At 35.2% G+C, this 26,015-nt stretch overlaps 2 protein-coding genes across 6 annotated transcripts in view; one reads left to right on the forward strand and one right to left on the reverse strand.

The window, feature by feature from the left end:
• The window catches only part of LOC308179238 (uncharacterized protein), a 213,420-nt gene that overhangs the window by 171,647 nt on the left and 15,758 nt on the right, over positions 1–26,015 (reverse strand). The window lies entirely within an intron of this gene.
• The window catches only part of IGF1 (insulin like growth factor 1), a 54,608-nt gene continuing 29,922 nt past the window's right edge, over positions 1,330–26,015 (forward strand). Inside the window, exons 1-2 of the mRNA XM_080559080.1 lie at positions 1,330–1,626; positions 5,965–6,121. Coding sequence (XP_080415206.1) covers positions 1,564–1,626; positions 5,965–6,121 — 220 coding nt within the window. The 5' untranslated portion in view covers positions 1,330–1,563. The remainder of the gene's footprint in view (positions 1,627–5,964; positions 6,122–26,015) is intronic.

The following is a 26,015-nucleotide window of genomic DNA, read 5'->3' on the forward strand; positions in this document are numbered from 1 at the left end:
ACACAGAGCTGAGTATTAGCCATTTGTAGAGGATACTAATAACTAAGCATGTCCTTTCTGCCTGGCAAGTACCATATAGTTCAAGGTGGATCTGAAAACTGAGAGTGGACCTAGGCCAATATGATCTCAATTGTTATTTTCAATAATAGAGTACAGCTAGCACCTCAACATGCAACTGTCTGTGACATGTATTTGGCTGCAGTCTTATTTAATCCTCTACTTTTAAAATGCCGTCTTCCAAAATCAAAGGCTAACAAGTACAAATTGTATCCATAAAACAGCATCACAACTTTATTCTCAATAGCTAAGCATTGAAATGCAAGCATACATTATAAATAGAAAAACAGCTGGCTTGGAGCACATTGCAAGCCACTAACACAGTTGAGGGATTTGAATGACATCATAACCCGTGAGAGCATGTTGCTGGCCAGCTGGTGTTATTTATAATATACTCATAATTGAGGAAAAATAAAAAGGCAAAAGTTAGGTATTACAGAACTAACAAAGTAAGTTAGTTTGAATTCTCTCTTTTCCAGTGTCACTTAAATTATCAAGAGTAACTATGAAGGTGACTACTAAAAAGGGGGGAAATCACTTTATAATTACAACAGAATATTTAAAATAAAAGTCATAGAAGCCCCTGAAGCTGGGCTTCTTATGTTACTACATTCATAGTACTGTAAATTCTAGGAAATTATATGACTTCTGTGTGGTTGCTAAAAAATCACAAAGCTATTTTGCCATATTTACAAGTAGTGCTCAACAATTATTTTACTTTTAGCAAATTGCAAGCTGTTATTTTAGGGTTAATAGCACAGAGAGTTGGAGGGTTTAATTGTTACTCAGCATATAGGCGTGCCAAGTTTAATAATGTAAATATGCATTAAAAAAATAGTAGATTGACTCCCCGTCTCTCTATGTTAAAATAAATAAAATAAATAAAATATCTGTGTCTCTGTGCATAAATAAAATGTGTACAGATGGAGGGAGGAATGCAAAGGTATACAAACAATGCCCTTACCTATGTAAGTTTTTGTGTATTTGAAATGCAGACACACACACAAAAACACAAATATACACATAGCCATCGGAAAGTTAACCAGAATACATTTTCTTATTTTTCGTGGCAGCATAAGCTTTTTTGTCTGCTAACCCCTCAGTCACTAATTCACATTCTTTTAAAGGGAAAAAAATATGCTTCTGTGCTCTAGTTTTAAAATGCAAAGGTATGATGTTATTTGTCACCATGCCCAAAAAAGTCCTTACTCGGTAACTTTGCCAGAAGAGGGAGAGAGAGAGAAGGCAAATGCTCCCCCAGCTGTTTCCTGTCTACAGTGTCTGTGTAATGTAGATAAATGTGAGGATTTTCTCTAAATCCCTCTTCTGTTTGCTAAATCTCACTGTCACTGCTAAAATCAGAGCAGATAGAGCCTGCGCAATGGAATAAAGTCCTCAATATTGAAATGTGACATTGCTCTCAACATCTCACATCTCTCTGGATTTCTTTTTTCTCATCATTACTGCTAACAAATTCATTTCCAGACTTTGCACTTTTAAGAAGCAATGGAAAAAATCAACAGTCTTTCAACACAATTAGTTAAGTGCTGCTTTTGTGATTTCTTGAAGGTAAATCTTTATTACTATTTCAAATAATTTTTTAGTTCTATTTTACTGTGTATTGTCTGCTTCTGGTTTGAAGAGTATTCTGCACTTTTCAATAACATTATTTTAGTATTGAGAATTATTTATAAATTGCTGAACATGCAATTTTATGTGATCTGGAAAATGGCTGTATGTAATAGTTGCAATTACATAGATAACTGTAAGGGTAAACTATTGCAGATATATGTCTTAAATGTCACTTCTATTCAGAGAACTTCACAATATTTCAGTTATGTCATTAAAGGGTCCAATTACATCATTGTCTATATTGTTAATTAATGCTTTTGGACAAGAACTTTTAGCTATTTTCTGCAGGTGCAGGTTTTTATAGGAAAATAGGCATTGTACACATGTTAAGTTTCTGCAGTTTTAATATACACAATTATAAATAAAATCTTCATGCTTTCACACTGAAACTTTTAAGAGATGTTGTCATTGCAGCAATTTTCTGGCAGTATTGTTGCATTTACTTGGATTTTTTTTTTCTTTCATAAATTAAAAGTAAATTTGAAGTTCTGTTTGTTTTCTACATTAGAACCCAGCTGCAACTCTTGCTGACCTTGCATATTTGTATAGCTTAAGCAACTGTATATAAAGAAAATGGAAATTCTTCTACATGTTCTTCTCCAAGTTTTCCCTTGTAGGGAGGGCTGCTTCAGGAAAGTTTGCATATGAAGTTTCATGTTATGACCCTAGAATTTCTACTCATTAATATAAGCTGTCGTTAGGTAAATTTGGCTTCAGAAGGTGCATTGACCTCTGTTTCTGTCAATTGGCCCTAGTTCAACTTTCCATTATCAGCAAATTTATATCCTTCAAGAACTTTTTTTTTCTTTAGTGGTTTGCAAGCACCCTTATGCAGTTAACAGAGTTCTTTTTTAATTGTTTAGGGCCTAATTATTTTTTTAGAATGTCTTACACTTAAAGACACTTATCCCATTCCTTAATGTGACTTAGAAGAGCAGGTCTATAATTGCAATGGATGAAACCATTCTTTTAATGTACAAACAGGCATCCTTTCCAATGTACTTGAAAGGTGAAGATGACTTTTTTAAGGTTATGAGCAAAGCATTAAGAGATATAAAAGTAATATGCTGGTTGCTCAGCTGGTGCATCCTGCCAAGCTTCCTTGGAAGCAGGGGAACATATTGATTTAGGTTAAGATGTAGCCCTGATTTTTTTTAAATCAAAGTTAACAGTATTTAAACCTTGATCCATTCTGAAGTACATATGCTTTATAAATTTATAATAATTGCTAGTTAATACTATTACTACATACTAGTTACTTCTCTTACTATGACTCAATAATTAGACCCAACAGCTTCATATCAAAATGAATATAACTTGATTTTTTCTATAGCATATACTATCCATAAAAAATTTTGCCCACCTCTAGATATTTATAATTATTGTGTGTGTCCTTATATGCTATTAAAATGACCAGGGATGTGAAGAATCCTTATGCACAACTTGTGCCAAATGATAGTTTTTACTAAGAAGTGGACCTGTATATAAGAATTAAGATGTAAAAGAGATGTAGAGTGTTCATATATGACATTCCTCTGTGGTGCCACTCTTCTGAACTATTAAAAGAGGAATGCAGCAAAAGCTGGTTATTTTACTAAAAAAAGAGGAAATTCCAGCTGTGAAAATATGGTCAGTCATTCTATGCAACTAAAAGAAGTGCTTAACCAGGCTCATCCTGAACCTGTATTCAATTTCCAAATGTAATTAGATTCTTCAATAAACCCCACCCACATGCCAATGCATTTTCTTTTTAAACTCTCAACTTTCTAGTTAGACTTGGGACACTGCAAGTACTCTGCCTGTTTGCAAAGGACCTGAAGCAATATTGGATTACAACTTTGTATTTTCTTAAGAATATTCCCCTCAGACATAATGGGAACTGTGATTTTACCACAAACATATTGAATCAACTAATGTTATGTTTAATTAAAATGATGAGGTAAAGTTAAAGTCTTAAACTATGTTTTGGAATTAGTTTTTATTAAATAGCACTTGATTATTTTATTCTTTAAAGAAAGATTGAGCTGTAGAAACATGTGCATCTACCCCCCCCCCCCCCCCCAATAAAAAGTTTTTACTTGTTTGCAAGTTCTTGACTGCTTTTAAATTTGAGGATAAAGTGTAGAAATTCTCTGTGGTTTATACTGTGCAGCCTTTTTGGCCTCCACTAAAGGAAAAACAGTTGATAATCTGTTTTGTTGTAGTTCAGTGCTGATATTTATCTTAAAATGTAACCCAGCTGAAAAGACTTAAAAAAAAATACAAAATTGTTAAATGTCTAAGATTTATGTTTATTTCTGGACCAAGTTATACAAGAACAAACTGTTAAATACATAATGTTCTTGTATTTATAATGTCTTTCAGCCTTCTGAGCCTGTGTGCTAAACAGTTTTCTGCTTTACCTCTTCAGAACTAGGAACTGGGAACCATCTTAAACTGCAGGTGCATCACATTAATCTTAAAAATTAAAAAATATGGCAAGGGAAAAAAGAAATTGATGTTGTTAAGATATGGAATCATTACAGGAAATAATGTTGTGTGTTATCATTATTCATTCATCTGACCTTCCTCCATCTGCCATTGAAGTCATGTCCATGCATTAAAACTTGTTTTTTTTTTTTTTTTTTCCATGACAAAGTTGGCTAAAGACTGTTGTGAATGGGAAACTAATTATTCTTTCTTTTTATGATATATCCTGAGATTAGATTTGCTCATTATTTTCACAGTGGAAATATTATCAGGAAAAAAGGGGGATACATTCTGACTTTCTAATTTTTCTCTTATTCAGTTTTGACTTAAGTTGAAATAGGGGACTCATCCAGCTAGATGCTAAGATCCCTTGCCAAGAAAAAAAGAATTCTTGAAAATTATTGACTTAAACTAGAGAAAGCTCAATACCCCACTGAATCAGCTTTCATATGAACAGACAATAGATAGTTTCATCAGTTTTTCAAAAGTTTAGTGAAGAAAATTTGGGGAAAGAGTCCCTGAAACCCTGAAAGAAACTTCAGGAGATTGATCACGTTATTCCAGTTCTTTGCACTTGTCTATTAATACAAGCCAGTTTTAAGCCAAGCAATAATGATTTGTAACTTCTTACCTGACTGCAACACTAACATCAACCTTGCAATAGAATGAAATTAAATGCAGATTTACACCCTTTAAAACTAACATTTTTGGCAAATGACCTAAATCAGTTCAGAATATGAATTAAGCACATTCTTCACTGTCTCGATACTGAATAGAAATAGATTTTCCTACTATTTAAAAAATGCTATCTTATTTGACATGTTGATATACATTGATACAAAAGGAAGTAGACAAATGGAATGGTGTAAATTTACACCCACTAAGGATTGACCCTTCTTCAATCATAAGTCCAGGAAAAGAACAGTTTGTAACTAAATGTTAAGTGAGAAAAAAAATCATCACCTGTGTTCACACCTCATAGACAAACTTGACCTAAGCAGACAGTGAAAGTATACCTGTTTCTATCAAATACAAATAAAAGTCCTTAACTAGTTCTCCTCTTAATTTCTTGAATGCTTCCAAATGTTTACTTGCTAGTAATAGAGGACAGGAAGAATCATTCAGTGTGGTCCCCTCCTCTGGAAGGTCCCACATGACCTCATCTGTAAATTCAGCAAGCTCTACCTTAAAATGTCTTTTGTTTTGTGCTCGTATTTTCATTTTTCAGGTGTCTGGAGAACCACAGAATTCTAATAATTAAAAAACCTCTTCCTCTTGGGCCAAATTTTCTTCCATGTGATTTACAGCCATTTATTCTTATGCCAGTGCTCCAGTGCTGTTTTCTAAGTTTAAATAACTTGTCTGTCATATACCACCTCCACATCCCCTAGTATATTGGCAGACAGCTGTCATATTCCCTCTTAGACTATCTGGACCCAAACAAAACAATTCAAGGTTGTCTAGTCTTCCTTACCCTAATAGTTCTAGGCTTCCCAGATCCCTTTGCCTGTCTATTGTACTATTCCATATCCTCCCTTGGCAAGAGCATAAATCATAGTTCCTACAACATTTTCTAACTGCCTGTGAATGTGAACCAAGACCACTCAGTAATGTAAGTCATCAGTTTGCAAAATGTATATACTAGAATGTGTAGAGTTGCAACCTCATGGTGAGGCCTACCCTGATACTGTGTTTATTGTCTAACAAATTACAGTGCATATGCATTCTCAACTCCCAAGGGTGCAGGAGTAATTTTCTTTAGGACTCTGTTGGGAAACTGACACAGTACTTTTGCTTCCTTGGCAGGTGAAGATGCATACTGTGTCCTACATTCATTTCTTCTACCTTGGCCTGTGTTTGCTTACCTTAACCAGTTCTGTTGCTGCTGGCCCAGAAACGCTGTGTGGTGCTGAGCTGGTTGATGCTCTTCAGTTTGTATGTGGAGACAGAGGCTTTTACTTCAGTAAGTCAACCTTTTCATTCAACTCCTAAGCTTTTCCATGTAATCCGTTAGAGTTTGTAACTGCTCTAAGCAAACTTAGGAATTATCAAACCAAGCTGCCAAGTGTCACTAGTATCCTCTATCTCAGAGATGCCCAAGTCTTCAATGACAATGAAGACTCAGTAAAGAACAGAGGTGTACCCATGATCAGTCTCAATGAGATTTTGATGCATTTTACTTTTCAGACATGTCATTGTTTTTAACTGCTTCCCAGCTGCTGCTATCCCACCTGCTATGTTACTGCTTTCTGCTGACCTGCCACTGAAATTAAGGGAATAAAAGGATACACTAGACCCAAGACATTCATGAGGCAGAACTGCATGTACCTATTATGTCAGATGACTCGTAAACAGTTTAAGTACACATTGTATCATATTAAAACACACAAAGCTTCAACATGTGGTTTGAAAAAAGAAAAGCTGGAAGGCAGTAAGCGGAATGATACTGCATCCAAGTATCCACATTCTATATCAGTTAAGTACAGGTGAAGTAAAATGCACTCACGATGAGATAATAAAGAATAATTCCACTACAGATGATAGATAAAGTCTGTAATAGTGTGGATACATTGGTATTTGAATAACTTTTTGGAGCAAGACCTATACTTGGAAAGTAAACATCACAATACTTTTCTGCATTTTAGATTGTGCAAAGCTCTTAGTAGCTTCTTACAAGTGTTATCAAAATCAAGAAGTACACAATTCATAAATAATGAAAATCTATTTCTAATTATCTGCTATATGTTATTCATATATCATACAATTAATGAAACTTGTAGCTCATTCATTTAACTCATTCATGAATATACTAATCCAAAACATGTACGAATTTGTGCTCTTAGAGCCTCTGATTTTACTGTGTTTTCTCTGTGTTTACTCCTAACAATATGGTGTAACTGGTTATTCTTGTCTAAAGTTATCTGTCTTTCAGGACCTCAGTTCCCCTTCAAAACAAACAAACAAACAAACAAACAAACAAAAAACCACCACCTTTTTCAATCCTCATTTCATCCTAATAATTCTTGCCTTCCAAGATATCGCTTTTGTTTTTCTGATCAGTTTCCCCCCACACCATTCCTATTCATTTCTACTCATGGAGTTATTGCTTTCAAGATTTTTCTCCTTGCTTGCAATAAAAATAGAATTGAGGAAATCCAGATTCTTGGACCTTCAATTTACAGAAAATCCAGATAGTCTCTACAAACAAGTTGCTAACTTTTTCACTTTCTTCTTCAGACTTTCTATTAAAGTTTACCCTTTGAAACTGGGAGCCTTAGTTTTGTATATACACAATAATTCATTAAAGAACCCTTCTTTTCTGTATTCAATGTGTTAGCTATCAGAAATCAGCATCTGCTCTACAGTGCTGCTTAACTTAGCACGCTGATGCTGTACACAGTATCAAAAATACTAGAATCTCTCATAAAGCAATTTACATTTTTCTACCAGTTCTTTATTTGTTCATCTGAACACCACAATCTCTTGCATTTATCAGCAGCTGAGTTACTCTTAATGGGCTATTTGAGTAGCCTACATATACTTTCTTTTTGTAGTTAGAAGGAATGTAATGGAAGTCTTTCTTCTCCTCTTCTTGTTCTTACACCAGAAAACAATGAAACAATATATCATTAGAACAGAAGAGCATTTTTTTAACTGTGCATGTATCTTAGACGTTTTTCCAGTCATTTGTCTCCTGGCAAAATGTCTGCCACTTGTTCAGAGAACTATCACACTTGTTTACTGCAAAAATGGCCGGTACTGCCAAACAATCTGACAACAATTCTGTGTACTCTTCGTGTTCCTCAAGATAAAAAATTGTGAAATGCTAATTATCAGCAAAAACTCTCTTTGTTTTCAATCTCAGTTGTTCTAAACTTACACAACTTGTTTCACATCTCTACATTCCCTGAGCTAGATGACCCTTACTTGAAAATACGAAGATGGGTTTCTGAAGTTTTAAAGGAGTTCAAAACCCCTCCAATGCTGAGTTTTGTTTGGCATCAGTAAAGGCACTCTAGGTTTCTTTGATGTGTGCCTACCTTCAGAGTTTTCACTTGAAATTAATGCAATTGTTGACACCAAGAAGTTTTACCTTATTTGGTATGGAGACCAATGGAAGATTTTACAAATGAATGACCACGGTGTTTTAGGAAAGTCTTGTATTTAACAGAATGCAATCACAAGATTCCATGGGAATTTTATGAAGATTAACGCAAGGTTGTTGGGTACTAAGTAATGTGTGCCTCACGCCTTACTCTACTTCTGATTCATGAAGTAGTCATTTAATCTGTTTTAGCCTTTATCCTCTTATTTGTTAAATCTTAATCTAAAATACAGAACCATAGAAAAGTAAAGTCCAGTAACACTGTTGTGAGGATAGCAAGTTTTTTTACCAAATATACTCCAGAATACAACGTATTACTGGAAGCTATAAATGTTGCTCTGTTTCATGGTACTTTAAAAAAGACTACATCATTTGCAAAAGTAAAAATCCAGTGAACCTTTTTCTTTTACAGTGAGGTGGATGTCAATTTAAATTGCATTTTAAGCCTTCTATTCTCATTCTCTTGTTCCTTTATATAAAGTATAATCAATGGTTACGTTTGTCTTTAACTCACTCAGGAAATAGCTGTGAGAGAAGGTTTTCTTCACTAGAGACTCCAAATATAAAGAATACCTTTTGGCTGAGGTGGAACTCCTGGTTCAGATTCAAGGTCAAAGCTTCTGACTATTCTTTGGGAGTTGTGGGTGGAAACAAAGATAGAATTAATTGTGTTACTTTATGTTGAAGCTCTTTACTCCACAACCACAAGACTACATCTAGTGTTAGGACTAGAATATTTTTTTTTCTTTATATAGTCTACTCTGCCCATGAAAACTAACTTCCTAGCTATAAAAGGAAATTCTTCACAGATTTTGAAGAGATGCCCCAGCTGCCTCCCAAACACAAAGACAATTATTGACTTCAAGTGGAAGTCAAAAGCTGTTTCTATCACTCCTGTTTTTCATTAGGTGGACTAGCAAGGAGTATTTTTAAAGTTATTTAGGGGAGGACACTGCAGAAATCCCGAAACAGAACATCTGCTTTTTCTCTTGGTCACAATTAACTCCAGCCAGCACTGGCTATTTCTTGGACAGCTTCTTCCCCCTCGCAGAATTCAGCCGTGAAGACAAGTTTTGTTGCCACCCATCTAGCAACATCTCTCTAGTAGAACTTCTGTCATTAAAGTTCCCATGCATTAGCTTATGTTAGGAGAAGTCAACCAACAGGGAGCCTGGCCACAGCTTGCTGTTCCTTGTAGCTGAACCTCCAAAAGAAAACAAGTGGCTACACTTAGACACAACTCTTCTCAGTTAATGCTCCTTCAATATCAAAAACTGGATTTAACAGTCATGAAACAAAGTGGGATGCCTGCCATGTTCATTTGAATGTTAATGCCTAGAAAGGTCTACTACCCCACTGCTATTACAAAAAAGAAAAGAAAAGAAAAGAAAAAATGCTGAAGGCAAAGAATGTAGGAAAAACTGAAAGTACAGATTACAGAAAACATACAGAAAAGACAGCTCAGGAAGGGGACAAATTTTGCTTGAATAGTCTAGTCTTATCACAAGAATTTACTTTATATGTTAATCAAACAAGAGATTAAAAGATTTTTTTTCTTCATACAAGTTGAATTTGATAGACAGTCATTCATTCTAGCTCATGTTGTTTCCTGAGAAAAGACAGCAAGTGTAGTTTGCTCTAAGGAGTATATGCTATATTCTTTTTTATCCAGTTATTTCTCCTTTGAAAATATGCATTTTCCTTTCCCACTAAATGGATACTACTTTAGCTAACAGTACATGTGAATGCCAATAAAGAAATAGATTTCATATTTCTTTGGATATTTTTGGTCATTTTAATTTCTAAAGGCCAGCTTAGATGGCAATAGTTATTTGAAGCAATGGCACAGAGAATCAATTTCATGAATTAAAAAAAAAAAAAACTTAAAAAATGAAAAAATACTTTGGGCTTAAAGAGCATCCTCTGAAGCACTACTTGCATAGAAAAGGAAGAGCTGAATTTAGATACCTGACACCATCTAGTTCCTCTGATATTCTTCAGATTGTGGAGAATAACCTGGCACATGCTTCCATACATACAAGTACGAATCTCATAAAAGACACAGGCTTTTCTGGTTTCAAGAATAAGGCTCACAGTGTCAACTGCTTTGAGGATGAACCTGGACATATTTTTACTACTTATTAGTAACACTAAGACCATCATAATTGTGTAGCGTCCTTGGGAATATCCCCAACTGTGAGCAGCATAAAAATACTCAGTTATAATCATCAGAAATCAGGAAAAGACAGTGAACATAACTTTGAGCAATTAGAGTCGTCATGGAATCTTATTGCTTTGTAGAACTAACATATCTATGGAGGAACTGCTGCCTTACAGAGGAGGAAATAAGGGGCCTAGCAACAGGCAATCTTGTTGCTTCTTCCATTTCCCTTTAACTAACTACTTCTTGTTTACATTGGGAATTCTGCTTTTAAGATGCTATTAAAGTTTTTAGGCTTGTCAAACCTATCATTGTAATTACAAGAGATGGCATGGCACTCAGTTCTTTAACTACTCCATACCTGTAGGAATTATGAGTCATTAGCTCCTCCGTGTGTCCCTGATTGAAAGGAACGTTAATGTTACCAGCCCAGGAGTGGAGTGCTGAAAAGTTGCAGTAGACATAGTCTACAGTTGCAGTGACAGTCTTACAAAACTCTGCAAAGAAATGCTAATCATCCTGGCCATGTTCGTGCAGGAAGATCTGAGAATGTTTTTAAGTTCCTTAGTCTGGCTACGTGCCCCATCCATGTCCAAATCTTGTAAACATGGAAGACTTCAATGTAGTCCTCAACTTTTATCCCCAGGTTCCTTATGTCTTACAGGAAAGCTTTAGTCTGGAAAGGAGCTCAGGCTGGCTTTAGCCAGGTCCAGATGGCAACTGCTCAGGGAACCAGAAATACAGGCACGGTTATCGACACAAGTCTGTGGCTGTGGCATCCAGAGTGATAATCACTGTATAGTCAAATAACTGACATGTTTGCTCTGTTCCCCCCTGTAGTAATCATTGAGGAAATTCTTGGAAAATATGCCGGTCTTTAAAAGAATTTTGTCCTTTTTTACCGCATTAAGAAAGGCTAGGAAGTGTTAATCTTAAGCGACCTCTGTAACAACAGAAAGAGAGGTTCCACCTACTCTTTCCATACATCAGAGAGGGAGTCTGGGAATATTTAGCCTCCAAAACAGACGAAAGTTAGTCTTTACATACAGTTTTCCTCTGCAGCTGGTTCTTCTCTGGTCTCCAAGGATTTCATTAGGAGGGACTGCAGTAATAATTATAATTTTAAATGAGCTGAGTGGAAGCAAACCATTGATCAAAATTTCATACTGAAACATCTCTGCAAGAAGTCCCTACTACCAAACCAAGTAAGTACAGGTCCTCCAGACGTTAAATGTATGTATCCTTGTTAGCTGTTAGACATAGGAGATGCTAATGCATTTTATGATGTTTGCCTTTATCTATGCAGTAGACCAAGTTTCAAATTTGGTCTCAAATAGCAGAAAGCTGTTATATGACATTTCATTCCTTAACTGCTGTTAGCTATATGCATATTTAATACAATGTTTAGTCTCATGTTGCATAAAGTCACTCAAAGAAGCACTTGGCAAGATCAGCATTAATTCTTGGCATAGCTGCCCCTCTTACTTTTCCACTGAATCTTAAATACCAAGAAAAACCCTTCACTGACTCCAATTCTGGCATATACTTTAAGTAATTGGCCAAAACCTTTTCATATGGACCTCTTCATTTGTCCTGGTATTAATAACACATTTTCAATATTTGATCAACAGCAGGAACTGTCATGAAGCAAATTATTCACTTTACCAGAACCACAGTCTCTTAATTAAAACCTTTTGCATTAACTACTTCAGCATCTAGGGCAATCTATACAGAGTGCTCATTCAAAGAAGGAAGTTCATACAGCCATTTCTCTAAAGCTTATTCAGCACTTCAGCTTTTATACATCTGTTCCAAACTCTCTCACATCACTGAAAATCAAGTAGAGACTTAAAGCCATTTTCATTTCAGAGCTTTGCTGAAAAAAGATGCCCCTGAACTTATTTATAAAACCATACCCAAATGTCAACATTTCCTTATGTTACAAGCTTAACTTGATGAAAAATACGACAACACATGGAAGCAGTAACCAATGGCTAATTCATTTCTCGTTCTAAAAATTTGGACGAAAGAAAGCAATACCACAAATGTATGCTAGTTGAAAATTTTAAGCTAAATTTATCCCTGTTAATAACTGCAGTATCTTCCATGTCAAGAGGAAGAAAAGGCCTTCAATTCATACTTTTTTTTTTTTTTTTGGTGTTATGTTTCATGTAAAGTTACTGCACAAGATACAGCCCAAGTACTAGGTCGATTGTTTAAGTGACAGACACATTTCATGTTTGCTTTAGTAAATGACGTTCTGAAAGCAAGAATTTTAACACATCCATAGCCTTCGGAGAGGCACAATATATGCTGACCCTTATGTAACTGCAACTTACAGAAAATTCTAGATTGTCACTGTCAGTAAAAGTTGCCTACTTCAACCAAAAGGCACCTTAAACACTGTTTAACACACAACTTTCAGAATGATAGGAGAAATTGCTTTTCTTACTGTAAGCAAAAGTAAGAAAATTGAAATGCTATCTTTGTTTCAGCATCTTTAAGAATTAAACAAATTACACAGGTGAGCCTATCTTGTCAATTTTATCCAAGCAATTTGTAGGTTAAATTTCTGATTGCCTCTCCAATGCCAATTCCTGGAAAAGTGTTTTGGAATTCCTTAGAGAACTGCTTTGAATTCCTTTAGTAAACTTAAATTCCTACAAAATCTGAAGCAGACACAAGTCTTAGACACTTGCTGTATTTTCTGACTGAATCCAATGTACAGTCAGCTTTAATGTGTTTTCATGTTCTTGCTCTTAAAAGACAGCATGTAAGCTGTTTGCTTACCTCATACCAAATCCTTTACTAGTTAAAACTGATCAGTTTCCCTATATCATAGAAACAATACAAAGTTATACCTGTTAGGGCTCATCTTTCATATTTCTGAGTCTACAGCACATTTATCTATTTACGATCTTACTTTTGAAATTCAGCTGTGATCTCAGATTTCCCATTTATGAAATACAACTGTTGTGGAGTAAGAGAATGATGTGGAGTTTGCTGTCTGCAAACAGCAGACCCTCTCATTTCCTCATGTTCCCGTAAAGGTGTAGAAGTAGAGAATGAGTGTCCTGTTAAAGCACTACCTTTAGAAACCTATGGCCCACACCCAAATATGAAACTATATGACTTTTTTGCTATACAAATATTTGTTTATAATGTTTGTGTCTTTGTGTGATGAAAATAAATTTGTACAAGGCTGAGTAAGCAGAAAAAAGAAGGGGTTGGCTCAGACCATTCTGATTCAGCTCAGCTCTGTGAACAAAATGGTTTTCTTTCAATAAATAAATATTCTAACAATACCTAGTAACTATTTCTATCTCCAAAGTAACACCCCAGCAGCATAAACACATAAACAGCAGCTTTTAAGGAAAGTAAATACTACTGAAAATTGTTTTGACTTCATCTGAATTTTCATTAACAGCCATCTCCTACTAAGGCAATGGACAAAATCTTAAATTACACACACAAACTCTGTATTTCACAAGTCAGTATTTAAAATAATATTTTTAAAGAGTTTTTTTTCAGATTTGAATTAAGTAAACTGAAGATTTCTTTTAGCTCAGACAAGTAGAAATGACTGGATAAAAGCTTCTTCTATTACAATGAAATTTTTATAGCTTCTTTTTGTAACTCTTCATTGATTACTTTAGGTTACATGAAAGCTAATAAGGACATCTATTTTAGGTTAACATTGCAAGTTTAAAATGAATACACTTCATACCTTGAAACTTCTGTAGTCAAGTAAGATGTAATAATTTGTTTCTACATCCCCTGAATTCCTGAATTACTAGTCAACAGGTCTTCCATGAAAAAACTTAATTTTTCCTACGTATTTCAAGTTTTATGTTTCTTTCCATTAAAGTTTCCAGCCTTTCACAGACATATTTAGTTTGGCAGGAAGAATCTGGTGACTCATAGACTGAAGAGATTTGAGAGCAAGCTACTGAAAATGTATCTAATTTCTTCTTGTGTAATTTGGGAGCAAGCTACTGATAGTATGTCTAATTTTCCTAGTTTAATCAGATGTATTATTGGCAAATACATGCCCTGAATAAAAGACATGTTTATTCCTGAAATATATAGCTAAGATTAAACACAAAAACACCATCCATACTTGATTTTAGAACACTTAATGTTTTTTTTTCTAATTGCTTCTGGCATTATACTCTAAATCTATGGGCACTGAATGAAAACAGAGATATTGCTGAAATCATTTGCATTATGACCTTATTTACATTTTTAAATTCAAAAAAATGAAGTTATTCCTTACTGACTTTTTTTTTTCTTTTTAAGGGAGGATAGAAATGTAGGAAGAATAGGTGATGTTATTCCTCTGTGATTCATATGGAGAAGGATAGAGGAATTAGAAAACCTCTCATTTGCATTGTATATTGATGATCATATTGTTTCTTTCACTTTTCAGACAAAAGTTTCTTTTAAATTCAGTTCTTTCTAGACAGTCGGTGACAAACATTTAATTTTCATTTATCAACATACAGACTGAACCTTTTTGAGGGATCAAGATTAAAAAGAGCTTGATCCGATACACATGAGGAGATCCTGGTTAACATTCATTCCATCTACTTTTAGGCTTTTAAATGAGATATTGGAGTTAGGAACCCGCTCGAGCTTATTCTAGTCTGTGAAAGGAGTTTGAAAATTTCAGAGCTTTCTGTAAGTTATAGATATGCCATAGAACATGCCTGTTCTTCTCTGCTAAATTAAGTAAATAAGCTATAGTAACTGCATCCTTAAATTAGTTAAGTTAATTGAATATGGACCCTCCATTAAGAGCCTACATTTGGTGGTATTAATCTATTTACAGCCATACGTCAGCAAACCCTGAAGTGGAGATAAGGGTGCACTCATATGGACCAGATTTCAGATCAAAGCAAATCCCAAGCTCATTTTAGCTACCATGATATAATGCAATTCAGCAATGACACGGAATGTACTTCATGCAGGTTACACCAGTTAGGCTTGCACCTTTGGCCTCCTTTAAGAACTACCAGGTCATTAATTTGACTAAGTGTGAATTCTGCTGGAGACTGTACTCTACTTTGATACAGTAAAAAGGAAAAGCCTATCTTTTCTTTCTTGATATAATAGATGGAATATACTCTTACACATCATAATAAGTAACACACTTTCTTATTTTATTCCTGCATCATGAGAGAAGGTACACTTATCCATGCATAGATAATGAAGCAATTTTTTACACTGCTGTTCACACTAATTCATTCCTAGTCCTGTTAATATACGTGGCCTAGCAGTTTTCTAAGACATTCAGAGAATAATAATATTTAAAACCTAGAGTGACATCTAAACATGAAAATCGTAGGTCTTTAATGATGCAATTTCTCCATTAGAGTGCTGTGCCATAAAGTACCATGATGGAGAAAGAACACAGAATGGTGTTCAAGTACTGTTTTGAGATTCTCAGTGATAAAGCAATTTGAAAATTTAAACAATAGCTATTGATGAAATATTGAGCTCAGCTATAAAAGAAAATATATGACTGAAATAGATAAGACAGAACCTTGCCTAAGGTAGATAGACATCCACTGAGTTGAATTAAGAGCACAAAAGTTCTACTTTTCTTGCTTGAGTTACTCTCTTCATCCAAGGCAATGGAAAAACAGCATAGAATCACTCCAAAAATAATTGCATTCCATGACCTTCTTTAAAGTTAAAATTTCCAAACTAGCTATGAGGGTAGGAGTTGTACTTCAGGTTGTTTAGATCTTGAGAAACTATCAACTTGTATTCTTTTAAAACATTCAGAGAACAGGACAAAAAAAATAAACAACAGAAAGGATGATTTATATTTGGTATGAAAAAATAGGTATATAATTTAATTTCTTTCAGGTTAGCCTTAATATTACGCATTGTACCAGTTAGTCTGGCTTGAGGGAAAGTGAATAGAAATAAGGGTAGTGTTTCCACATTGTTCTCTCACTTCACAATTATGCATTGACTTCCACATCTAAAAATCACGAGGGTTGATCTTGTAATGAGATACTCATATGAATGATTTCCATACACTTATAAAATTCTGCCTTTATTCAAGGAATTAGATACAGTAGACAATATAGCTATCCCAAGATACAATTATTTCAGAAAGTGGAGGGGTCTAAATAGTATAATCATTCAAAAAACAGTAGGAAGACATTTTCATGTAATTTGACTCTTATTTTTCTTTTTACAAACAATGGAATAAAATTCTACAACTGTACTTCCAATGGCTTTAAGTGACCTACTATAATTTTGTTACATAGTCACTCTATTTTAGTTTTTGAAAGCAGTCGTAGTTGATACTGTAAGAGACAACTATTTCCTATTATCATCAAGATGAAACCTAATAAAATGAGCAGAAATTATAAGTGGTGATATTATTATTGTCTGCTGCTCCTTTTAAATATAAACTTATACTCTGATATTTTTTGAATAAATTAGACATTAAGCCCCAGTCAAGAATCATAGAATCATAGAATATCCCGAGTTGGAAGGGACCCATATGGATCATCAAGTCCAACTCCTGGCACCACATAGGTCTACCCAAAAATTCAGACCATATGACTAAGAGCACAGTCCAAACCCTTCTTAAACTCCAACAGGCTTGGTGCAGTGACTACTTCCCTGGGGAGCCTGTTCCAGTGCACGACAACCCTCCCAGTGAAGAACTTTAGGAATTTTTATTTATTTATTTTATTTAGTATGTGATGCTAATAATCTAGGCTGGCCTTGTCCAGGGCTTTCTTCACTTCACAATCCACAGTCAAGAATCAATGGATACTAACTCAAGGTTATCTGCTGACTTAATTGGCTTTGGCTCAATGCATTGAGGACAGTGTGAGTTAATTTGAGGAATTATCCATGTTCACTAAAGAAAACATTGATCATTGATTTTCCTAGGTTTTTTGGCCATAAGCACCATTGCACCACAGATATTTTCCCTTGACTGTATTCAAACCAGTCATCTGTTTTTCGTAGGAACTACCGGCTGAACTTTTGATATTTTCCCCTCTGTATATAATATAACAAATAGGGTTTCTCTTATGTGATTAATAGACACTACTTGTGACTGATGGGAAAAGGGTAAATACACACACAAAAAAACTTATTTTTACCATTCTTTCAAATCAGCCTGAGAGGTTTGTAGTGTAAATTTAAAGTTCGTCTACCATTCATGCATGGCATAAACTATTAAAAAATACCAGTTCTTCATATATTAGTGCTTGTTGAGATGCCTAAATTGGTCTGGGTTTTGTGGCAGCTAGGTGCATACATCTAAAAGATTAAGGCCTTACTTTTTAGAAGTGTTGATCTATTTTCAAAAATGAATGTGAGTCTCATGAAAAGTCAGTGAGACCTTGGAGGTTCCCAAAGGCATATGAAGCAGATTTTCAATGGTTTTTAGGCACTCAAGATGCAGATGGACACTCGAGAGATTTTCAAGAGAAACTGTGTCTAACTTTCACAAAAATCCGTGATAGATGGTCCTAGACAATTTTTTTTAGACTCCTCCTAGGCAAATAACTGTGTTTTTGATCTCTTCAGTGTCTTTGGAAATAGGAGTCAGAGTCCTTAGCCAGTTCTTTAAATTTTGCTTATGGACCTTACTGAATGCTTGTGAAAAAGCTATCACTATTAAAAGCCTTTTAAAATAAGAATTGGCATAATGACTTAGCTTCCTCTCTGACGTGAAACATACTAATACGCTTAGTATGAAATCTTCTTATTTCTAGCATAAGTACGTGAAGGATCAGATGAAAGCTAATAATTTCCCAAGTGAGCTAAAAATAATGAAGGCTGAATCTGAATAAATATTCTAAGAGGCATTCTGGAACTGACAGTGGTTAAAGGGACTATAAATGCTACCTATCTACTAACCTCATTTCCAAGATGCCAAAGACTGAATGTGGATCACAAACAGTATGGGATAAAGAATGAACATGAGAAAAACAATGATCATTACATGAACTTGGAGATAATTCATATGTTATTGTTTGCTTTGTCTTCTAAACTGAAAACTATAATTAAATCTCAAAATTCTTTAGGAGTTATGTTCACAAGAGGTCTTATTTTGGAATTCCACATACTTCTGACTTAGACTCAGTTTCCACTGCAGTGACAGCATCTGACAGCATATAAATTTATTACAGTAATTCTAAATACAGTGTAGCATAAGGACTAGGAGAATCCACTTTTTTTTTAAGAAAAGGTATTTGCTTGTGTAACCATAAATAATGCAGGAGTGAATGAATTAAATGCATTTTTAAATATGTGCTGTAACTCAAGCACAAGTGCTTAATGAAAAAGCTAATGACTGGAACTGGTCCTATGAATCCCTTAAAATCAGGAGATGTTAGCCTTAATTTTGTCACTTTACACGTCCACAGGCAAATCAGTTTAACATTATGTTATAGCCTGTCATTAAATGACTACAGTCTTTTTTTTTTTTTTAAAAAAAAAAGTGTTCATAGTTACAGAGGATGCATGTTTCTTGGGAGAAGGAACAAACCATTCAAATATTTATTCCGTTTTCATTAGGTAATGGGTGGTCTTGTGCCCTAGTGATTTCCAGGATCCAAATAGTACCGATAAAACAATTAATATTTTCCTCATAAACTCTTCTAGAGTGCTCATCGCAGAAGTATTTGATTGTTGCACTCAGATAAATATATTATATCCCACAATTTCTCAGGAAATTACCTGTTTCTCTGAGCATTTATAAGGTTTTGGGTCTATTAATTGCACATCCAATTGGAAATGGCAAGGATCCACTTTGCAAAGTAATTACAAAATTTCTGCTCATGCTTTGTATGTTCAAAACAGAATACAAATGTCAGCGAATTTAACATAGAGATACAGTCACATAGTACTGTCCCTTTATATAGGGGAAATATGCTCTATCCTACCTGAACTAACAAAGCACTTTTGACAAGAGAGCTGGAATCAAAAGCAACCAAATCTTCCTCTACTTTTATTCAAGCCTAAACACCCTTACAAAGCATCATGAGCCTCTTTCTGCTGCCATTGTAGCAACAGAAATTACCTCATTTTTGAGTTGCAGAAATGCCAGACACTGTGTAGGGCATCAGCAAAGCACTGACCAGGAACAGTTTTCATTGCCAAGTGGCTGGTGATAAAAACAATTCAGTGCAAAATCATTTAAAATTTTAACTGATTGAAATCTCTTGGTCTAGAGATCTGATTTTAGATGAATTCATTATAAACAATACAAGAAATAATATAAAAAACTTTAATTTTCTTTTTCAGCTAATGTAGGAGCTGATGCAATTTGGTAGAGAAAAGCCCCATGGTTGTTCACAAAAATTCATATTGTGCTGTCATTGTGTAAACTCCTCTCAGAGTTACACACTAAGCCTTTAGCTGGAATAAGTAACTTTCTATCTTCAATAGTGACAACATCAATTAGGCTTATCCATTCATGGAAAGTCTACTGAAACTACCAATCAGATGTGAATTCATTCAAGTAATTTTATGGTGTGGATATTAGCAGAGACCACCAGTGCATTTCTCAACAGCAGCTGTAGGTATAAAACGTTTTTCATATACCAAGCTTTGCTGGTAATGGATGGTAATCTGATTTAAAAAAAAAAAAAATCCACTTTGTGTGACAATTTGCTCTTTCTTCCTGCTTTCCCCACACTGTATGATGAGCACTCCAAAAAATATTGGGAAAACTGAACAACCTAACAGATAAATATGATTTTGTTGGTTAAGTCCATCCTAACTGTCCTTGACTTGACTTTTTTTTCAGACAAAGGAACTGATAGTATATTACTGCTATATTGCCAGTATAGATTTAAAAGATTTATAAGATTTTGTTAAAGTATTCTTTTTGCTGGTTGTATACAGTTTCAACAGATGGAAAGAGATGGCTAGGAAAACTAAGATCTAATTCTGTATCAACAGTAGAATTTTTTGTTTGTTTAGTGAAACAACTACAATCACAGAAATATTATAGCTGAAATAGGCAGTTGAAATCTGAAAGTCACATTGTCCTTATTTTGAGTCAGGCAGTTGAAATCTGAAAGTCACATTGTTGTTATTTTGACTCAGTAGAGAAAATACACCTTTTCTGTGAACCACCTCTACCTCTTCAGTTTACATTATATCCTCATGCCATGCAGAAAGAGGAGTCATAATGCTATTTTAAAGCACTGCTTTGAATTTATTTTAGACACGCTTGAACTCTAGTAATTTAGCTGATGGCTGTTTGATTTCAGTGCAGCCAGTGAGAAAGCAAGCAATCCAATGACCCCAAGTTCACTGAGATTACTGGAAAACAAAAACAAGGGTTTGGAAGGCCAGTGCTTTAACACGTAAAGAAATATATTGAATACTTCAAAAGATATAAAATTCTTAGAACTGTTGGACAGGCTTCTGTGTGTGAACTTTCCTGTCCAAGCAGCATTGCTAAATACCACGACTCCAGTCAGAAGGCTGACATCATGTTGTTGTGTAACTCATAACCTCATAACTCAAAGTCACTTTCTAAAATGCATTATGTGAGCATTCAGCAGCTTAAAACCTCAACAGTCAGATGTTAAATAGCATACAATTTGTGAGATTTATTTGAAACACGAGCTTTTTATATTTTTTAGGAGAAAGAGAATGTAAAGCTTGTTAAGCCAACATTAACACTGGGAGCTTGGAGTCAAACAGACAGGAATCACTAGTATAACTGATCATTTTAATGGACAACAATAAGCTTGGGCTTTTACACTGCAAGTAGGCCAAAGTGCACCTAAATGCACACAGAAGTAAACAGCATCAGGCTCCCAAAGTGCTGAGCAAATGGTATGAGTAAATGTCCAACTTAACCTAGTATATGTTAGGCCCCACCACCACAAACAGTGGAGAACAGACACTGAGAATGTCATCCTCCTCTCCTTTTCTTCAAACCTAAGCACCTTTCCAAAGCATCAAGAGCCTCTTTCTGCTGCCATTGCAGCAACAGAAACTACCTAATTGCCATAGGCTGCAGAAATTCCAGGGCAGAAGCTGTGCAGGGCAGCAGCAAAGCACTGACCAGGCAGTTTTCATTGCCAAGTGGCTGCTGATAAACAGACTTCAGTGCGACATGTTCTTTGCTTCCAGTGACATGTGGCAGGCAGTATCTGGTGTTACCCGTAGCCTGTCCTTCTCAAACATCGGTGTATTGGGACTGTTTTTCAGAGACACTCTGTTGGACTCATTGACCCTGTGTGACCACAGTCATCAGTGGATGTGTTATGTAGCCACTGCCCTCTTGATGATCCACATAGGAGACCACTAACATTGTCTCTCTATGACACATAAATATATGAAATAAAGGCTTACTGTACCTCTAATGCCGCACAACATTCAATGAGTTTTGAGGCGATGCTTTCACAAGATAAGGGACAACGTGCCTCTTACAACACCATCACCTGGGAGAGACTGAATTAAAGTTTCTTTAGCATGAACAAAAGGACCTGAATTTCTCTAGTGACAATAAATAAATAAATAACCATATGGTATTTCAACACTTGGCAATAACTGCTATGTAAAGTTCAAAAGATTTCTGGACACAGATTACTTACAGTATAAAACCTGCATTCACTTGATTTCTTCATATGCTACGTAAGATGATCTTTTTGTTGCTAACCAATTTCTCATAAGTACAGAAAAATTATTTATCGATTTTGCACCCATAACAAGCAGTGAGATGTTGAAATGTCCAGGAGTATACTATTATGGTGAACATAGTCCCTTTCTGTGCAATCCATGAATCCAGAAGTAGGAATTCTGAATACTAAATGCCTAGTTGGTGTAAGCTCTCTCTCACCTTTTATATTTCAGAGGACAGATCAAGCACTCCTCTAGATAGGCAGCAGATAAAGAATAAAGCAGCTGGGAGGGCCATAGCTATTTCTAGCTCTAGCACTAGCTAACTTAAAAAACCTTGACCAAAGTGTTTTATCTGTATTTGTCTTACTTTCACCATGTGTGAAAATGAGGCAATGATGTTTATTCACCTTTCAAATGTTTTAAAATCCACTGATTAAGGTAACCATTCAGATCCATCCAAGCACTATTTTTTTAGACACTTACCCTTACATAACTCAACCACTAGAAGAGTTAAAATGTTAAGCAAAACGCCACATTACAGTGAAGGTAATAAATTTCAGGTAATAGTTTATCACACGTAGAAAGACAGTTCAGTAAATACAGTAAGAATATATCTGTTTACATAAGGGATAAAAATTGGATACTGCTTTCAAGTTAGAAGTTAATGTATGCCATACTGCTGCAGAGAATCCCTGAAACCTTTTTTTAAACAATACTATAACAGTTACATAAAACTTCGTGGCAAATTAAGTAGATACCCCAGCAAGCCCCACTGCCTACTGCAAGTATATGGCACAGGGTTCATAGGCTACAGGAGACCGATTCTCCTACCCAAGCAAGTCAAACCATAACACTTCTAGGCACTGAAAGACTTTTCCTTGGATTTCAGCAGCAGCAGATGCGGGGCTGACTACACACAGAACAAAAAGAGCATACTGAAAAGAGAATGGCAGCAAAAACATAAGCTCAGATTGCAATTTATCTGCAATCATCCCTGCCTTTCACCTTAACTCTAGCTTTCTAATATTACCCTTTTCATCTGAAGATCAGTGCAAAGCTTCAATAAATTGGAAGCTCATTACTTCATGTGTGCTTCAGATTACTCTGCTAAGCAAATTGGTGTGGTGTTTCAATCTTCATTTTACTTCGGGGTGTAAGTTCTGAGTCATCATCATTCAATTTTCTCCAGGCTTCCAGCTCGCATTTTCTGTTTTTCTTCCTGGATGTGTCATAACAATTGAACTGTACCACCCCAGTAAAATGGTAAAGCCCAGCAGACATCTGCCAGTGACAAAACAGTGTGCTGTCACTCTAATTCCCCACACATTCCACTTTCACACAACTTTCTTCGCATCCTCTCAATAAAGTGGTACAGCCTACTAAGCATTTTCTTTTCATTCTCCACAACATTCTGCCAATACTAACACAGAGATGAGGCAATAAACCAGGAGTTGCCTCAGAGTAGAGCCCACTTGCCTTGCATGCTCTTTTCCTAGCCCTGTTTCTATCAATATTCCCAACAGGTTAACTTCCCTGAAGTCAGTGACTTCCCTGTAAGTAGGCTATTTGTTAGATCTCGGTCAATATTGTGTTAATTAACTTTTGAAGGTATTATTTTTTCAGAATTGCAAAATAATTTTGATTTAGGAAAATCATTTGAGAGTTTTACTCTTTTGAATTTTATAGAAACTCTGCTCAAAAGGTTTCAGTATTTCTGAAGGCAAGAATGATGGGGGGAAAAAATAAAGAAAAAAAAAACAGTCTGAGCTTTGATATCTCCATTATTCAATTAAAGGAGTCAATACTGCAGCATATTTCTTTTAAAAGCAGTCATTGCACATAAGACTTGCATGCAGAAGAAATGAAGGCAAGAATTAGCAGTAAGAGAAAAGTGTACCAAGCAAGATAGAAAAAATTTATCTGAAAAGAGGTAACAATGATGGATCAGAAGAAAATGTAAATTAAGACAGAGGGGCCTTTAAAAGTTACTACTAAAGTTCTGTATTTGGCAGCTACCTTACCTGAACTAGGACTTTGATTCCTTTGAGAGTGAATCATGTTTGAACCAGGTTTCAAGGACAGTTCTCCTCTAACAAACGCACAGCACATGCAACTGCATCAATTTTTCTTACGGGATCTGGGTTGGGCAGTGATTGCACTGTGTACTAGCAATTGCATGTCAGTGAATAGCTATATAAGTACCAGTCTTGCAGTTCTGATTAGTGCAGACTGTGAAGCAGACTGTGAAGGATCTTTTTAGAAGTGCCCACATCAGTCCACCTAACCACAAAGTAGCTACATCTTTTTTAACTTTAATCTCAACAGAGACCAAGAAAGAATGTTTTTAAGAGAAACCTCACCTCAACATCCAGATGGAGAAAAGTCTGTATCAGACTGCTGCTATAATTATGGTAGCAGTATTAATGATGGCAGCCGTTCTAACAGAAGAGTTGCCAGATGATAATGCCTTGATATTATCATGAGGGAGGTATAAAAACAAAACTTCTTGCGTTAGCCCAACTCTTCAGAGAATTGAACTGATAGATACTTACACTGAATTGATAAATACCTATGCCCATATCTATATACCTAACTCTACTGATAAGTAACTCAGAACCTTGGAAATCTGCAATTTTTAGGTGAATTTAAACACGCAGAACCTAAGTGCACATATATGAAACAGTAATTTTCTTATTGCTTCCTCCCCAAATTCTACCTTAACATCCTGGAAGTAAAAGGGTTATTCAATAAAACAGCCATACACTGCAAATAAGAAGTTAATTTTTAATATCAGCATTCTTCTAATCTTATTGTCAGAAATTACTCGATGGTTTTAGCCATGCCTTTCTTTCTCCCATCCTTTACAAGAAGAAAAACAAAAACCTCAAAATCCTGTCAAAAATGCACAATGTAAAAACTTTGAAACCCAGAGAGCTAGGTTTGGTTAAATTATAACAACTTCAAAGTTGTAGAGATTAGTATTAGACAGTTTCGGGAAATCTGAGGCTTAGGTGTTGCTACCTGCTCCAACTATTAGTGTCACTAGCAATGTTACGGTGCCAAACAGTCATAATTTATATGTATGATTACCAGACTTTATCCTTAGCAGCGTTCTGCTGCTCAGTTGTTGATAGTGTTGTGGGATATTTAGTTTTCTTTTGCAGAAGTATTTAATTTTCAAACACTTACACGCTTTGTGTGCAATAAGACAGTATGAATGGTTCTTTAGGGATTGGGCTGCCCCTCACTGATTCCAGCTTGAGCTATACCAGATGCCATACCCAGAAGAGCTAACCCTTAATTTTTTTTCTTCTACATCCACTAAGTATGATTTTATATAATTGTCTCAGAGCACTGAGACAATAATGAATGAATGGTCCATGAAGAAATCTGGAAAGGTTTCAGCAATTTTTCTTAGGAAATGAATCAAAATGAATCTAAGCAAGATATGGGACATGGTGCAATAATGTCTAGTTTCTTTGGAATAAAAGGAAAGAACAAGTGTCCTACCACTGATATTTTATTATTCATTTTATCATTCATTCAGCCAGTATGGTGTCTAATGTGAAAAATTACAATGTGAAATAATAAATTAAGAACGTCTGTTCTATTAGGAAACAAATATAGTACTCAGTAATTACTACCAGGTTCAACATTGAAATGTTAATATGTATGAATTTTTAAATACTTCTCTTCTTAGCAATTTTACAGCATATTAGTTTTAAACATTGTGGATACTTGCCAGATGTGATACAGAGGTATGGTAGCACACTAACAGAGAGCATATTTATCCTTAGATCACCCCTCTCTGCTTCTCTCAAACTAAAGAAAAATGATTTCTGAATTTCCTAATGATCTTGCAAGATAAAGCATTGAAAGTTGGTAGATCTAGAAATTATGATATTAAAAGGAGCATTATATTTTTTAATTCTAGTGCTAAGAACATAAACCTTTCCTAAGTCC

Source organism: Anser brachyrhynchus (assembly GCF_964034855.1).
Source record: "Anser brachyrhynchus genome assembly, chromosome: 1".
NCBI lineage: Eukaryota > Metazoa > Chordata > Aves > Anseriformes > Anatidae > Anser > Anser brachyrhynchus.